Source organism: Bactrocera oleae, chromosome 6, assembly GCF_042242935.1.
Source record: "Bactrocera oleae isolate idBacOlea1 chromosome 6, idBacOlea1, whole genome shotgun sequence".
Classification (NCBI taxonomy): domain Eukaryota; kingdom Metazoa; phylum Arthropoda; class Insecta; order Diptera; family Tephritidae; genus Bactrocera; species Bactrocera oleae.
The window spans coordinates 34899493-34916933 of record NC_091540.1 but is presented as its reverse complement, the minus strand read 5'-3'; the positions used below and the strand labels follow the sequence as shown (position 1 = coordinate 34916933).

The 17441-nt window shown below is 34.6% G+C and overlaps 3 protein-coding genes across 3 annotated transcripts; 2 read left to right on the top strand and 1 right to left on the bottom strand.

The window, feature by feature from the left end:
- Positions 1–436: 436 nt before the first annotated feature.
- Positions 437–1556, top strand: EMC8-9 (ER membrane protein complex subunit 8/9). The gene is made up of 2 exons (XM_014238559.3): positions 437–751; positions 949–1556. Exons 1-2 carry the CDS (start codon positions 554–556, stop codon positions 1357–1359), a joined length of 609 nt encoding a protein of 202 aa, XP_014094034.1. The 5' UTR covers positions 437–553; the 3' UTR covers positions 1360–1556.
- Gbeta76C (guanine nucleotide-binding protein subunit beta-2) lies at positions 1546–3429 on the bottom strand. The gene is made up of 7 exons (XM_014238558.3): positions 3185–3429; positions 2794–3009; positions 2493–2722; positions 2233–2434; positions 2023–2152; positions 1862–1948; positions 1546–1794 (listed from the first exon to the last, which is right to left on the bottom strand). The coding sequence occupies exons 1-7, from the start codon at positions 3251–3253 to the stop codon at positions 1688–1690; spliced, it is 1041 nt and encodes a 346-aa protein (XP_014094033.1). The 5' UTR covers positions 3254–3429; the 3' UTR covers positions 1546–1687.
- A 6810-nt stretch (positions 3430–10239) lies between these two features.
- Positions 10240–13654, top strand: LOC106620153 (uncharacterized). Its single transcript, XM_014238557.3, has 5 exons — positions 10240–10751; positions 10812–10956; positions 11114–11724; positions 11793–11946; positions 12011–13654. The coding sequence occupies exons 1-5, from the start codon at positions 10433–10435 to the stop codon at positions 13149–13151; spliced, it is 2370 nt and encodes a 789-aa protein (XP_014094032.1). The 5' UTR covers positions 10240–10432; the 3' UTR covers positions 13152–13654.
- Positions 13655–17441: the final 3787 nt, after the last annotated feature.

The following is a 17441-nucleotide window of genomic DNA, read 5'->3' as shown; positions in this document are numbered from 1 at the left end:
TGCTGTACGAAACCCTTCACACCTGTTGAGAAGGACAGGAAGTCGTTACGTTTAAGCCCCTGTACCACGTCACGGTGCCTGCCATTCGCAGGAATCCCCGCATGACACTAACCACCTCTTTGCATGCCCAACGAACCCCACTCATCTATCATCTTTCTTCCTATGGTCCGACCCCAGCGAAACAGCAAGTTTCCTTGACCTACCATTAGATGTAGAGCGGCAAAACTATCGATAACCCAACTCCGTTTTATTACTACCCCTTAAACTATTCCTGATGACAAAGTTAGTGTAAAAAAATAAAATTAATTTAATTATGATTTCGGCCTTTTGGTCACCTTATCGTCTGGCAACACTTCCGTGGCGCATTCATAAAGAAGTATTTTATTTACTTCTATTGCCAAACGCATTTTGAAGCCGTGACAGCTGGGTTTGACAGCATAAATTTATTTTATTAGCTGTCTTTCCCATTAGAAGATTCGTACGTGTTTTTCCTCGGATTTTCTGTGTTTTTTGCTTTTGTTGAAATAAATATAATCGCTCACATTGTAGCAATATGACTGACTATCAATTCAATGAACGTGCTTATGCCAAAATAATTTTCCATGCTGCCAAATATCCACACTTGGCCGTTAATGGAGTTCTTTTAAGTGAAAAATCACCGAAAGGCAACACAGTGCAAATAGTCGACGCTATACCATTGTTTCATCAATGTCTTTATGTTACACCAATGGCAGAGATTGCGCTTACACAGGTATACAATTAGTATAAATTACAACTGCATTAAGATAATAAATAATTCAAACATTTTAAAAACGCAGCAGTGTGCTTCATCTTAGACTTAAGAGACTTTGATTTAGAAATGAAAATCTATTACATGTTGTATAGGAACACCTGCTACTTCTCGTTAATAATTATTAATAACTTTCGTTTATTTTTTTTATTGCAAAGGTTGACGCATTCGCCGAACGCGAAAATTTGATTGTAGCCGGCTACTATGTAGCTCCAGAAAACTTGTACGACAGCAGCGTAGAAAAGGCACCCGCGGCGAAAATCGGTGACAAAATTCTTGAAACTAACAAAAATGCTTGCTTCATAGTAGTGGATAATAAGTTAATGCGCTTGAATCATACACAATCAGCATTAAAAGTGTTTAGTAGTAGCGGAGAGTCTGCACGTTGGTCAAAGGCAAACTACACACTATCTCAGCAGAAGATAACATTACAAACCGTATCCGAGTTGTTACAGCGTGGAGCTATGCGTGAAGTGATGGATTTCGATAATCATTTAGATAATCCAGCGAACGATTGGACGAATCAACATTATAACCGGGACTTGAAGCAGCTTATGGCCATGTACTAGTTTCATAAAGAGGTATTAAATTCAATGGGGGTCAAGGTGTCTAATTGTAGCGTGCAATTTTGGTATAAAGTCTCTATGCATTTCTGTTTAAACGTATTTAAATAATATCTGTTTGATAGTATTTTGATGAAAATATTAAAATATCTATGGAACTTAGATAAAAGAAATAAATAATACATATAAAACTACATGATAAACGCGCTTTTTTATAGTATTTATTTTAAACTTTAGCTATTTGCTGAGCATTTACATATTAATCTGAAAAATTTGCACAGTCTGCCTGACGAATATATTCCGCTTGAGAAAAAATTCCGTTAATAAATCGAATTTAAAGCCAAAGGCGCACTTGCTGATCCCAGCTAGTAGATGCAAGGCACATACCATTCGGTGAGAGGCCAATGCATGTGATGCGATTTTCATGGCCTTGTAGTATTGCTGGAAATTATTAAAATAAATACATTTTTATCAAGAAGTGATAGCGGAATTCAATGTCCTGGTTTACCATTGTGTGAGACTTTAACTGTATCCCAAGCATGAATATTTCCCTCAATTCCAGAACACAACAAATAGCGACCACTGGTAGATAGAGCTAAACAAACATAATACATACTTATAAAACAAAAAAATCTTAAGGTAAGAAACAAAAAGAATTTGATCATGTACCGCACGAAGTGAAGCCCGTGTTTTTTTGAGGTGGCTCGTAGTGAGCTATTTGCTGATCAGATCGTATATCGTAAAGACGCGCTGTTTGGTCCTCAGAGCAAGAGGCGAACCCAAAACCACTTGGATGATACTAAATGAAAATGTGAATGGAATGTGTCAACTCTGTATAGTAATGAAATATGGAATAGAACATATATATAAATTACTTACGCAGACAGAATTCACGTCCATTTCGTGACCGAAAAACATCTGCTTGTATGTATCTTCACGTACATCCCACAGTTTGGCTGTCTTGTCTACGGAACCTGTTATATACGTATTCATATCTGGCGAAAGGCTTAAACCAGCAATATCACCAGCATGCCCGTTAAAATCCATTGTTTTCACACCCTTCTCCAAGTCCCAATGACAACTGCAAATGTATTAATTTTAGACACCGCGCCGTCTTAAATTGCAATCAATTATATTACATTTTCATATCACCAGAGCCTGTTATTAAATGTCCGTCGTCTAAGAATCGACATGAACTCAAAAAACCTTCGTAACCCAGAAGCTCTCGAGTCATTTTAGCGACACCCGAAGCATCTCGATTATTAACATCATAAACTGTGCACTGATTATCCATACCACCGCAGGCGACAAAGTTGCCCGACGGAGAAAAAGCGACTGTCATAACCCAAGCCGAACGCAGAGGAATTACCTAGGAAAAGAAAATCGATTTCGAAAAAATAACATACATAAGTTAAGTAATCAAGGAGTTGCATTTTGTACCTGAACTTTGTTTGCCGTCCATGTATCCCAAATGATTAATTTTCCATCTAACGAGCCAGTGACGCAGTGTCTAGAATCGCCAGCAAAGTGTACAGAGTTGACTTTGTTTATGTGACCCTTCAAAATCTTCTTCGAACTGAGTCGTAGTTTAGGTACATCACCCATATCGCCACATTTTTCCTGCCATGTACAGTCAGCTTTGGCTTTTTGATCGTCCTAGAGAAAGTAAATGCAATTAGCTCAATTCTTTTATTTAATAAATACACACCCTGTATATTGTAATTATGAAATTTATGATAATTAATATTATTATACAATTCAATATTTTAATATATAATTAAATATGTTCGTAATGTGTTATTTTATGCAATTTATTAACTTCAAGGTCTACCTTGAACTTTTGAATCATTCCATTAATCTCATCGTGAAGTTTTTGAGTTTCAGGATCAATTTTAGGCATTTTGAGTTATTTGATTTTTTTATATTTATTTATTTTTTGTTTTAACTTTAATTTTTTGTATAATAAATGTATGTGTTTAATATAATTGAAAATGAAATAAACTTGTTTACACTTAACACTCTTTACCGACTGCCACTACCGATTCAAAGTCAACGTCTGCATGCCAACTGTTCTGCGAAAACTTTTTGAAAATTTTTTACTGTTATGATAATGCGCCGTTAGAAAAAACCAAAACATTAATGCAATTAACTAATTGGATTGCAATTTTAGTGGGAAATATAGGGCGAGAGTGCATGCGCAAACCGAATTCGAAAGGTACTTTTCTCATGACCAGCATCGAAAAGCAAAAGAAACAAAATTAGGCACTTCAGCAACGCTCTTTGCCTGTATTTTTCTCGAAACCATTAAATAACGCAATCAATGGTAATGCTTACGTTTGCAAAATTACCGCGGGCACTAAATTGTGCTATCCTTTCATAGGAGGTGACACTCTATCATTTCCTGTTTGAGGAAGACAGATATTTAATGAGTCTTCGAAAATGTGCTTCAAAAATAATAAATAACAAGTAAGGAAGGGCTAAGTTCGGATGTAACCGAACATTTTATACTCTCGCAAAGTCAAATGCTCGTTTGAGATTTCTTTGTGGATTGACTGATATTTTCGGTAGAAGGTCAACTATAGGCAATGGGGTCCATATATTTAGTACTTAGGGGTTTGAACAGTTTTGGTTCGATTTAGACAATTTTTGGTGGCATACTTTAATTGCATTATTCACGCAAAGTTTTACCCCGATATAATCATTGTTACCTGATTTGCATAGTGGAAAGTGAAAGAATCAGATGGAATTGAAAATGGTGTTACATGGGAAGTAAGCGTGGTTGTAGTCCGATTTCGCCCATTTTCGCACTATGACATAGAAACATGAAAAGAACGTTATGCACCGAATTTGGTTGAAATCGGTTGAGCAGATCTCAAGATATGGGTTTTCACCTAAAAGTGGGCTGTGCCACGCCCACTGACTAATTTTGAACGCGGCTCCTATAAAGCCAATTTATACCATCTCAGAGATAAAATTTAATGTCTCTGGCGTGTTTAGTGCTTGATTTATCGCGGTTTTAGTAGTTTTTAACAGTACCGTTATATGGGGAGTGGGCGGAGTTGCCACCCGATTTCAACTATTTTCACACCGTCAATAGAAGTGCTAAAAACATTTGCTTCTAGTGAATTTTTTTATTATAGCATTAGCGGTTTAGGAGATATGCACATTAAACCTAGTAGAGGCGGGACCACGCCCACTTTAAAAAAAAAAATTTTAACTGCAGATGCCCCTCCCTAATGTGATCCTGTGTACCAAATAACAGTCTTGTATCTTATTGCGGAGCTTAGTTATGGCAAGTTATTTGTTTTTGATTAATGGCGTTTTGTGGGCGTGGCAGTGGTCCGATTACGCCCATCTGCAATACCAACCGTCTCACGGTACCATGAAACATGTCTACCAAGTTTCATAAAGATATCTCAATTTTTACTCAAGTTAGAGCTTGCACGGACGGACGGACAGACGGATGGACGGACAGACAGTCACCCGGATTTCAACTCGTCTCTTCATCCTGATCATTTATATATATATAACCCTATATCTAACTCGATTAATTTTAGGTGATACAAACAACCGTTAGGTGAACAAAACTATTATACTCTGTAGCAACAGGTTGCGAGAGTATAAAAATGTTGATAGTTTCCCTGTGATAGATTTTTTAAAATACAGAACAGAACATTAAGTGTTGAATTTTATCATTGTTTAAACACCTTTGTGAGCAGGTGCATTGTCTTGATGAAAAATTATTTTTTTGTGCTGCAAACCAGTCCTTTTCTCACAAGTTTTTTTATGCAGCTGATCCAAAACGTTGCAATAATATTCAAAGTTGATTGTTTTACCTTTCTGCAGACAATCATTCGACAAAATTATTTTTGCATCACAACAAACTGATGCCTTCACCTGCTTTGAAGCTGAACAACCAGCTTCAGTCCACTGTAAACGTTCTTGTTTCAATTTAGGATCATAGTGGTAGATCCAAGTCTCATAATATAAAACGACACAATAAATCGGTTTTATTCTGCTTAAAACGCTCCAAATTATGCTGAGAAATATGTTTTCGATACAGTTTATGTTGAATTGTTAACGTGTTCGGCACTAACTTTATATACAGCTTATATTCTTCATATAAATTATAAAGTACTCGTTCATCTGAGATGCCTATGGCATTAGCAATTTCACACTTATTCAAAATTGGATATTTACTAACAGTATTATGAACTTGCTCAATGATTTCTGGTGTGGTTGCGGTTTTTGGTTGTCCTTCGCGTGGATCGTCTTCAAGCCTAGTTTGACCACGTTTAAATTCACCAGACCAAAATTCAACGGTGCGTTTTGAAGGTAAGGACTTTTTATACACTTCTAACAATTGTTCATAAATTTCCTTCGCTTTTAATAACACAAACAGTCACCGACATTCCTTTCTTTCGTACTTACCGCCCGTATCAAACCAAATTTGTCAAAAGTTATGCCCGTAGTTGCAACGCAGAAATCAGTTGTTCTCTTTTTTGTTTTCATTTCACCAATGTTGTTCTATTTGTATACACGATTTTTCACACATTTAGTTTTTTTGTTATAATTTTTCATAATGTAAAAGCTCAAAACTAAAATCCAACTATTTAAAATAGTTTGCCTATTTATAAATAAGTGTAGTTGACTGTGATTTTAAGTTATTGGATTAATATTTCAAATATAATCAAGTTCATTTTTTAACTACTACAAAATATCGAGATTGACAACCCTGCGTTGCAAGAGATTGCTCTCTCTCTCTCTCTACCGTACGGTTTGTTGAAGCGGACGGCTGAAGAGGTGGTAACTGTTCATTTACATTGCGCTCTCATAAGATGGGTCGTATCAGCTAATTTGATCCACGGTTTTGCGTCGGTGACTGTTTGTGCCATAAACCTTTTAAAACAAAGAATCTAATCACTGGGCGATATTCAAGTTTTTTCCATATTAAAAAAAAAATTATCAGACAATTTAACTTCAAACGGCTTGTAAACAAATAATTAGTTTACAGAATGACTTGTAACTTGGAATGTGTTCTCACGACAGATGTACCAACTTGAGAAAAAAAATTAGAGCTAGCAGTGCTATTTCTTGGTGAGATCAGAAACGTTTCAACCAACCTGTATATATAACTTTTGGACAGTACTTTTTATTTATTTGAATTTCTCGATAAACAGTCTACCAGTTCATACACAGACTCTTATGTAACCCAACTGCTTTGCTTCCAGTGAATTTTGTTATTATAGCATTAGCGGTTTAGGAGATATGCACATTAAACTTATTAGAGGCGGGACCACTCCCACTTTAAAAAAAAAAAGTTTAACTGCAGATGCCCCTCCATAATGTGATCCTGTGTACCAAATAACAGTCTTATATCTTATTGCGGAGCTTAGTTATGGCAATTTATTTGTTTTTAATTAATTTCGTTTTGTGGGCGTGGCAGTGGTCCGATTACGCCCATCTACAATACCAACCGTCTCACAGTACCAAGAAACATGTCTACCAAGTTTCATAAAGATATCTCAATTTTTACTCAAGTTACAGCTTGCACTGACGGACAGATGGACGGACGGACAGACAGTCACCCGGATTTCAACTCGTCTCTTCATCCTGGTCAGTTATATATATATAACCCTATATCTAACTCGATTAGTTTAAGGTGATACAAACAACCGTTAGGTGAACAAAAGTATTATACTCTGTAGCAACAGGTTGCGAGAGTATAAAAATTATGGATTTTTAATGCTTAAAGATTAGAAAATCCCTTTTATAAATTTGACCTTAGCGAATATTTAATACATTCGGGTGGATTAGGGAAGTCCCGACTTAAGTATTTCTTTGAAACTATTAAGCGGGTAGGTATTATGCATATTGTTCTACCACATTCATGGTAATTCATTGCAACCAAATGTTAGACCATCATCCCAACATAAATGATATATGCACAAGCCGAACCGCACAAACATTTGCGAAAATTTTTTAAAAGGAACGATAGAAATATTCGATTTGAGTTGCTGAACTCTTTTTGCACGTGCACTGTGCGAATGCACAGAACGACACCAAGAGAGAATTTGCTGATATTGAGGGTGTAAAGAATCCCCATGTAAACGCAGTACTCTAATTAGAACTCTGGCAACACTTGTGTAGGACATTTTGGTAATTACGAATTTTGCTGTCTGGTCGATTCTAGCTATTTATCGTCGATTCAATTTTGTTCTGGCATTCATGTTCCCCATATTCATGTGAAACGCAATTTACACAGCTCTTAAAAGCAGCTTTACAACCATTACGGGGCATATCGACAGGTAATTAAAGATTGTTAAAAATCGGAATTGCTAGCAATATTGCCGATAGAGACTGAGCATTGCTAATGTTTGGCTAATATCATTCTTTAAGGTACCCTTATACCCCTTTACGATGCTAAATACATTACATGCCATACATTGCTAACAATAAACTGTAATTTTTGTGGTTTGACAGAGCTGTTATCTTTTGCATACAAATTTTGAAGAGGCAACATTGTCATGCAAAGTTTCGGTGTAATGATGCATTGTATAAGCTTGCAAGTAACCAAAGAATCAACTGTTTTCCTATGTGTGTGAAACAGCCGTGATCACCTGTTCGAATTGCCTTTTTTTAACACAGAGATGTAAATGAAAAGATGTATTGTAGTTTAACAACATGTATTCTAATGGAGAATATTAATGAAAACTTTCAAGAATATTTTCGAAACAAAAGATTGCTATATATTTATTGTTTTTCCTCACCACCTCTGAGGTTGCAATATAGGCGCTTTACCGATCTTTTTTCTTCACCCATATAATATACACAGTTCTAAAACAACCTACTTTTCATAACAATTATAACTCGACAAGATATATACATAAAATCAGTTACATGAATCAGGTTCATGAATATTGTATTAACTACATTAACAATATGAGTTGAAATATTCAACTTGATTTAAACAAAAACGAAAATAAATATATAAAAATCAGGTACAATTCAGGAAAAATAATGAAAAATATTTGAATATGTAATAAAATCATTCTTAAAGTTATAAATTTTAAAACATAACACGGCAACACACTATAGCTGATTTGTATTATTGGTCGGCAACTCGTACCAAGTGTGTCTTTAATAGTGGAATATAAGTATGCCTACCCGTACCATTTGTGATTTTAGTAGTAGAATTTCCGAGGCAACCCGTAGCAAGTGGGACATTTTTGCGTGAGTATAAGTGAAAATCTTAGGATTGGTTACTCGTAGATTTATACAATGACATGAAGCCAGCAAAGATGAAATGCTAATGTGTTATGTTCTTTTGCATAAACTGCAAGTTTTTAAGATTTTCACTAATCATACGCAAAAATTGCCCTCTTGGTTCGGGTTGCCTAAAAAATTGTACTACTAAATCACACTTGGTAGGGTTACCTAATTATTTTTTACTACAAAAATCACACTTGGAACGGGTTGCCATTGATATATTCTATATAAACGACCAATTGACTCAAATCTGCTACAATGTGTTGCCGTGTTATGTTCTAAAATTTATAAATTTAAGAATCTTTTTATTACATATTCAAATAGTTTTCGATTATTAAGATTCCTAAAGATTGAATTTAAATTTAATAAGTATATCGCTGTGGGTGATTTAGAATATTTTGCAAATATTATGGTTGTTCCTGAATTGTACTTCATTTTTTATTCTATTATTTCTGTTTTTGTTAAAATTAATACAAGTAGATTGTTTTCACTTATATTTGTTCGTGAATACAATTGAATTGAACCTGATTGTTTAAATCAAGTTGAAATTTTCAACTTATATTTTTAATGTATTGTAATTCATATTCATGAGCTTGATTCATGTACCTGTTTTTTTGTATATATCTTTTCGAGTTATATATGTTACGAAAAGTAGATTGTACAACTGTATATATTAGATGGATATATATAGGCCTCCTGGGGAACCGAACACCCAAACAAGATCGGTAACGCGCCTATATTGCAACCTTAGAGATGGTAAGGAAAAGCAATAAATATAAAGTAACCTTTTGCTTCGAAAATATTCTTGAAAGTTTTTATTAATTTTCTCCAGTACAAATACATGTACATAAATAAGTTGTTAAACTACATTCTTTTTACATCTCTGTATCTAAAAAAGGCAGATACGATCATGTGATCTCAGCTGTGTCACACACATAGGAAAACAGCTAATTTTTTGGCTCCTTGTATGTTTTTACACTAGCCCGTACACTCTTACATACCTGACGACATTTTAAGAACGATATTTCATGAAAGCAAATGCCATGCGACAATATTGCCAACCTCAACTTTAAGCTTTGGCTACAATTGCGTCAGACATTTGTTTTGAAAGAAAATTTTGAAGTACACTTTTGTATGAGTACGTTAACAAAACAAGTTTTTGACGCGAAGCCAAGCAACAGTCCGAATTATTAAAAGAGAGAAACACTGAAAACAATGCGGACATTGTGGTATACCGTTTGTTTCTACGATTCATTGTTATGGTATGAACTGTTATGCAAAGCGAAGAAAGTTACATGTGAATGGGCTTATATGGCTGTTTCACATAAAACTTATGCATCGCTTGGCTTCAGACATTTGTTTTGACAGAAAAGTTCGATGTATGCTGTTGTTTAAATCGATCACATCGAAACGAAGCGCAGCAAAGCAAAGCAAAATAGTGAGGAACCCTCATCTTTATATACTTTGCCAAATAACAGCCGCCATTTCTATTAGAGAGAAACATGACGCAACCTTTGTTTTTTTCGTTCTTCGTTGGTGCAGTACGCATTGTCAAGCAAAGCGAGGAAAGTTGTATGTGAATTGACCATTATGGTTTTGACAGTTCATGGAATCAGTCGTTTTTGACATTTCGTTTTGCATATCCACAGAAAGTGGAAAATTTGTTTTTCTTAGTTTTTTTTTGCTTGACTATTTAAGCCAAAAATAATATTTATCATAATAAAGAAATAGCTAAAGTAGAATAATACAATTAATTAGAAAAAAATATGCAGTAAATAAAGGCGAACCATAGTAATATAAGTGTGTAAAGATGCCGACTCTGACATTGACTGAAACAGGTAGCACTACAACAATGCATATGCAAGTCTATCAGGATGGACATTCACCAACTTTAGAGGAGCAAGGAAACCATTTGAATCAACAGCAGCAGCAATTAATAAATTTAGGTAACATGGCGAGTATCACCCATGGATTAAACGAAGATGTTGTTTCTATACCCAAAGAGGTTATGCTTATATCGCTGGTATCGCAAGAGCAAGCTCTTTATAATCCTAAGCATGAGTTCTATCGTAACACACATCGTAAAGATTCTAAATGGTTGGAGATTGCAGACACTGTCGGTTGGACAGGTAAGCATCTATCAAACAAAGGATGTGTCATTTAATATCAATAATAAAATTTATATGTAGATGCACAATGTAAATCAAAATGGAAAGCCATGCGTGACCAATATTGTCGTGAGCTAAAACGCAGCAAATTTAATATCAAAGCTAATGTCAAATGGAAATATTTTAAGGAATTGGAATTTTTACGACCTTTTGCTTTGTCGAGGAAGTAAGTTATTATTCTTGTTTATTTATAATGTTCATCTTCTTCTCTTTTGTACATATTCATTAATATTCAAATGTATTAGTGAAACTAACTGTTACAAGATTAGTGTTATAAAAATATTAGAAATAAACGTTTAAATTGTTCAATTTTGCGAAATTAGCTATCGACCGCGCGCCACAAATAAAAACGAAAATTCAACTGGGTCAAACGGAAAGAATGCTGGCAACAAACTACCAAGTATTAAAATGGAACATGGTCAATTTAGCGCGTCTGATTTCACCGCCGACAATGTTTTAAGTGCAGAAGATAAACTGGATTCAACAACTTCAGGTCTGCTAAACTCATTAAGCGATGAGCAGCTGCACTCAGTGATGCAGCAACATAGTGGAAGCTGGAATTATCTCACAGCGACAACGAACACAAGCGATGTTCACACTTTAGAAGGAAATGAACACAGTCCTAATGAACTCGAAGACACCAATCTATTACAACATACACAACAGCGCTCAGATACTGATGATATGCTGTGCGCTTTGGTAGAAAGTGTACCGTCTACAATTGTGCAAATGCAACATACGCAATCACACAATGAGGAAGAAGACGACGATCCAATACACACGTTCCTCAATATAGAAAGTTTCTTCGAAAAAGACCTTATTAACATGATTCAACAGGAAGATATAATATATAATAATTTTCACCCAAATTATCGCAATGCCAAAATGAAACTTGAAGTTTGGGATGAAATTGCACGCAAACTAAAAAAGCCAGGTTATATTGAGAACTTACATATTATATTTCAATTATTATATTTGTGTGTGTGTGTTTTTATTTTAAAGTTGGGCGCTGTCGTTTGAAATGGAAAGCACTACGCGATCAATATATCAGAGAACATAAACGACTGAAAGACCGCGAACATTCTGAATTATTGCCGCGTTGGAAGCATTATGATGCGCTTACTTTCTTGCAAAAGTTTATAAAGCATAAAACAAGGTAGTGGTTTTTAGATTAATTTGAGTGTATTTTAAATATAACATATTAAAAATATTTCTTACAGCGAGAGTGATGCTAAAAATGTAGTACAACTGCCTAAAACCGAATTAGACGCTGATTTAGATGAGCAAATCATCGATAGTCCGCCATTGCCGTCGCCAATAGAAGTAGTACAACACGATTTGGAACAGCAGCCATTGCCAACACTATCAGGTCCACATACTCAACATGACTTACATACAGCAACGCATGATATGTGTGTTGTTAGTGGCAGCAGTGTTGGCGGCTACGATGAAATGGACATCGATCATTACATTATCGGACATACGAGTGATACGGGCGCCAATGACGACGGCATAGACATGGTAGCTGCAGACGACGAGGAAGACCGTAAATCGCATCAACATTTTACGGAGTATCCGCCAAGTTCAACCAGTAATATGACTGCCAATAACAGCGCAACTCAGCAGGATAACGGAAATGACGTAAAATCAGAGGTGCATGAATTTAAAGATATAAAAGAAAGTAACATAATGATACAACAAAGTGCCGTATCATTACAAGCACAACTACAACAGCAATCGTCACAGCAGCAGCAACCACAGTCGCAGTTGGTCCTATCACAACAACATCATCAGCAACCGTTATTGAAGTTAAAATCGCAAACCACGCAGCACCATCAACATTTGCTTACTATAGATGTTGGTGACAAGACAAGCACTGCCACACTCACTGCAAGGGAAAAATGTATTATGCAAATACAACACCAACAGCAGCCGCAGCAACAAATACATGATTTTAGTAACGAAATGAAGCCCCAACACACGCTTACAAGTGGTTTAGTGAATAGCGGTAGTGCGAATTTGACTTCCAACAATAATTGTGGCATGGCAATATTAAACCCTAGCACCTCACTCAGCATGGAGGCTATCAATTTACAGCCTTTGGTGAGTAGTTCGCATAATAGTTCGACAACAACAGCGACCACCACCACAATGCATGCACCGTCCACGTCCGTCACTGCCGCCTCTCTTCCAATAGTTGATAATCAAAGAGCGACCGACACTGTTGGAGACGATGAGGTCGGCGCCTTCTTCAAAGCAGTTGCCATGAAAATACGCAATGCCAATATGTCACCGGTGTCTTTCACCGACCTACAAATCGATATTTTGCGGGTGATAAACGGTACACTGCGCCACAACTAGTTAAAAGCTCTTACAGCTCATCACGCGTGTAATTTTTTGTTTTCTCTTATTTACTGTAAGCACTTGGTCCTTTATTATAAACTTTTAACATTTGCTCTAAGCGCTTTCATTAGATATTTTACATATTTTACTAAGTTTAAACTTTGCCGGTCTTACCAACAAGATCTCTCTGTTGTCACAGATATATTTCACTGGTATGACTTTAATTATGTAATTAGGATATGTTTAGCTCTTCAGCACGTCTTGAAATAAATTAAATCATAACTATATTACTAAGCATAAAATTTTACGAGCAGATAATCGAAATAACCCAAAAATATATTCAAAATTAAAATTTTTTAATTTAAATATACTTTAAATTAACTAAACTTCCTTAATAATTCATGCTATTTATAAATTGCGTTAAAGGAAGTGGCTAGAACTGTGCCAAAATAGATTATTTATTCTAATAAAAGAAAACTGATTTAGACTTGAGCAAAATCCAACAATGGCTGCCAATTTGATATTGATTTTGTTTTGTCTTCGTTCCATGTTTTTTGAATTGGTTATTCATATGTATTAAGTGACCTTTTAATTTTTCTCTAAGCTTTGTAAAGTTTTTGCAATGAAATAAGGTAATTATCCATTTGTATTGTGAACATTAGTATAAGAATAATTTTGATCAAGACCTTTGTAAAATTTTGCGCTTCTAGCAATCATATACATATGCATATTTATATATTTATGTATATATAATTTATTTGTAAATAAAAATTTTAGCCAAACCAAATTGTGTTTTTCATTTCAAGACTGAAGTTTGTGTTATACACAAAAAGTATTATAAACAAAAAATATATATATATCAATATTAAGAATTCTTATGACAAGAAAACATCAAATTTTTGAGATAAAATTTATAGATAAAATCATACTAAATGATCGGCATATTAGTCTACATATCGACTAAAAGCAATGTATAAATATTTATGCCCGTACAATGACTTAAAGTTCTACATCCCGTTCCTTCTTTGGAAAATGGCAAATTGGCAACAATCACTTCAATTTTCTATAGAACATCATTTTAAATCCCCTCAGCGTCTCTACTTTACAATGAATAACTCAGGTGTTAATGAAGATTTTGAAACAAAGTATATGGTAACAATATAATTTGGCAACTCTGTTCTATAAAAATTATCGAAATCAATCCATATATAAGATTTAACTTGTAGAGTTGTAATTTTGACTTTTTATGCTTTATTTTCCATATTTTATTATTATCAAGTGTAAATGATGATTGGATGTCATAGGAAATCGAGTGATTAGAAATATCCTTACTAAGTTTTTTGGTTTTGGTAAAAAACATAATCGACTACAGATAGACAAGTTATCAATTTCTCCACGCTGGAACTTTCAAAACACAATGTGATAAAGAGATCCAGAAAATATTGGAGTGTCCAAACTTATATTTCGGTTGATTCACAATCACAAATTCGCTTTGGAGTTCTGCAGTAATATAGACTCCACGTAGTATCAGTTATTTTGCAGAGCTCTAGAGTTATTTCTCTTTGATTATTCAGATGAAGAATTTTATTTTAAATTCACCGAAGGAAGCATTCATCGCACGCTGGGGTTTCAAATTCTTAGCAGAATAGCCCCATCAATTGCTAACGTTAATTCGTTCAAAAACACGCATTTTTTTGTGAATTGTTTGTAAAGTCAAAGTTAAAATTTACATTAAAGCGTGACTTTCGAATAATGTTGTAGAAGATTTTCATGCGGAAATATTAAAAAATACGGCAATAGCAGCAATTAATTCAACGTGACTCGGAAAAAATGAGGATTGCGGTGATCCTCATAACTTGGTGCTGTATTATCCAAAACTAAAATGTCAAGGTTCATTCGTTAGGTAATAAGTTTAGGGTTTTCCACAGATAACGCCGAGAGGGTTTTTCAATTTAAATTTGTAATTTTTTTGCAAAAAAATCGGCTAATTTGTTATTGTAAAATAAAAATAGTTAAAAAATTTTAAAATGGCTCTCCGGGGTAAATTATGTACGTAAATAGTGTTTAAAATTTGACCGGTGTAGTAGTTTTGAAGTTATGAGTGAGGCTTTAAAAGAGTGAGTTGTGGGGAAAAAGTTTTAAAGGTTTGAAATTAGATGTAAAACGTTCATAAGACAGGTATAAAAGAACTTGTAACTTCGCCAATTTTGCTCCTATTTACTTGAAGTTTTGACGCAATATATTAATTTTATTTATTTTATTAAAAAATGAAAAATAAATACAAAATAAAAAAATTGTAAATCATACCCTCTTACCCCGTTAAAGTTTAACAGTAACTTGGCAATTAATAAAAAAATGTAAAAGTATAAGTTAATATCAGTGCTAGGTCTTCATAACATTTTTATATTACATATATTTTTAAAAGTATATTTTACAGCGTATTTTGTTTAACAGATACGAAGTTTGTTCAAAAAGTATTGCGAATTTTGTATTTCTAAAAAAGTGTCTATTTATTCATGAATATATATGTATGTATGTATTTTTTCCCCTTTAAAGTAATCACTTTAAAGTAATCACTCCTAGATATAATGCACACGCTATCAGGTAAGTAGATATCGGTGAAGATACACGTAACCCGCGAAAATTCAAAATTCGCGATACTTAAGGCCCGAGATTAAAATTGTGTAATATAGGAAGTAGGCGTGGATTTTGACTTATTTCAACTATTTTCAAACTGTAATATAGGAATGTCAGAGTAATATTACATATCGAATATGGTTGAAATCGGTCGAGTAAGTCCCGAGATATCGATTTTCACCTAAATGTGAGGGGTGCCAAGCCCATTGTCGAAATTTGACATCGACTCCTATTAAGCCCTCGAGTACCATCTCCGGAGTAAAATTGTTTGTCTCTGGTGTATTTATTTATTGCGCTCTTAATAGTTCTTAGTTAGTTTAACAAAACTGTTATATGGGTGGGGCCACACCCACTTTTAAAATTTTTTTAATCCACAGCTGCCTTTTGCAACTGAAATCTCCTGTACCAAGTTATAGTTTTATATCTAAATTTAGTGCTTAATTATGACATTTTATATATGTATTTTCGATTAATGACGTTTTGTTGGCGTGGCAGTGGACCGATTACACCCATCTACGAACTCTTCCTTTCTTTTTTCCAAAGAACACGTATACTAAGTTTCATTACGATATCTCAATTTTTACTCAAGTAATCGCTTGCACGGACAGACAGATAGTCACTCCTCGTCATCCTGATCATTTATATATACATAACCTTATATCTAACTCGATTATTTGTAGGTCATACAAACAACCGTTAGGTGAACAAAACTATTATATTCTGTAGCAACATGTTGCAAGAGCATGAAAATTAAAAAGTAAAAAATTATCAGCTGAAGTTGTGTGGGTCTCAAAAAATTGGCACGTGACCATACCTATTTCAACCTTCCTATGAAACAAAAAAAAATTGGAGACTCGGCAACTGCCTGAGAAAAAACAGTTTTTGTACTACTTTTTTGACTGATTTTTTAAAAAGTCGGGATATGGATAGTTCCAAACATAGACATATATACGATTATGATTACGCTCTTGTTTTTAGCAAATTATACATATGTACTGATTCGGGACGGACCCGGTGCTCTGCAAACATATTTTGCAGAGTTTTTTCTCCTGTAATTGTCTCCATTATGAATTAGTTTCATTTAGTAACAATAATGGTATGTAATGTTATAATTTAAAATTAGCTCCTGCAGACTTCCCAGCGGTCAACATCAATTAAAAAATAATACTTTTTTTTCAGTTCTGCAACAATATTTCTTCTGGATGCTTTTCTCGATCATTATCACGTTATACACTACGGTACAGTGTACTCAGGGCCGTCGAGAGAAAAACTGGGCAGAAATTGCAAATCCAGCATAAGGCTTTCTATATATATTCTTCAGCGTCGGTGGTGGCATTGATCTCTTGAAGAACCAAGTTTATACAAGTATCATTGATTGATTGGAGGATTTTAAACCATATGGAGGACATCAAAACGCACAATTTGCTAATATATTTCAAAATTCCCCCAACGTCCCGACGAGTTTCTGCCATAAGGTTGAGTTTTTTAACTTCATTCAATGCGTTTATCAATCCGGGAAGATTTTTCGCAAATGGTTTGAATGCCAGGATTCTGGTTGACAACCATTATAAATGCATGGAATTGAGTTGGGTATTTTGGATTTCAGCCAAATACGCTATTGCTAGGGGACAGCATTCAGCCGAGTCGACTCCAGCAAAATTCAGCGTATGG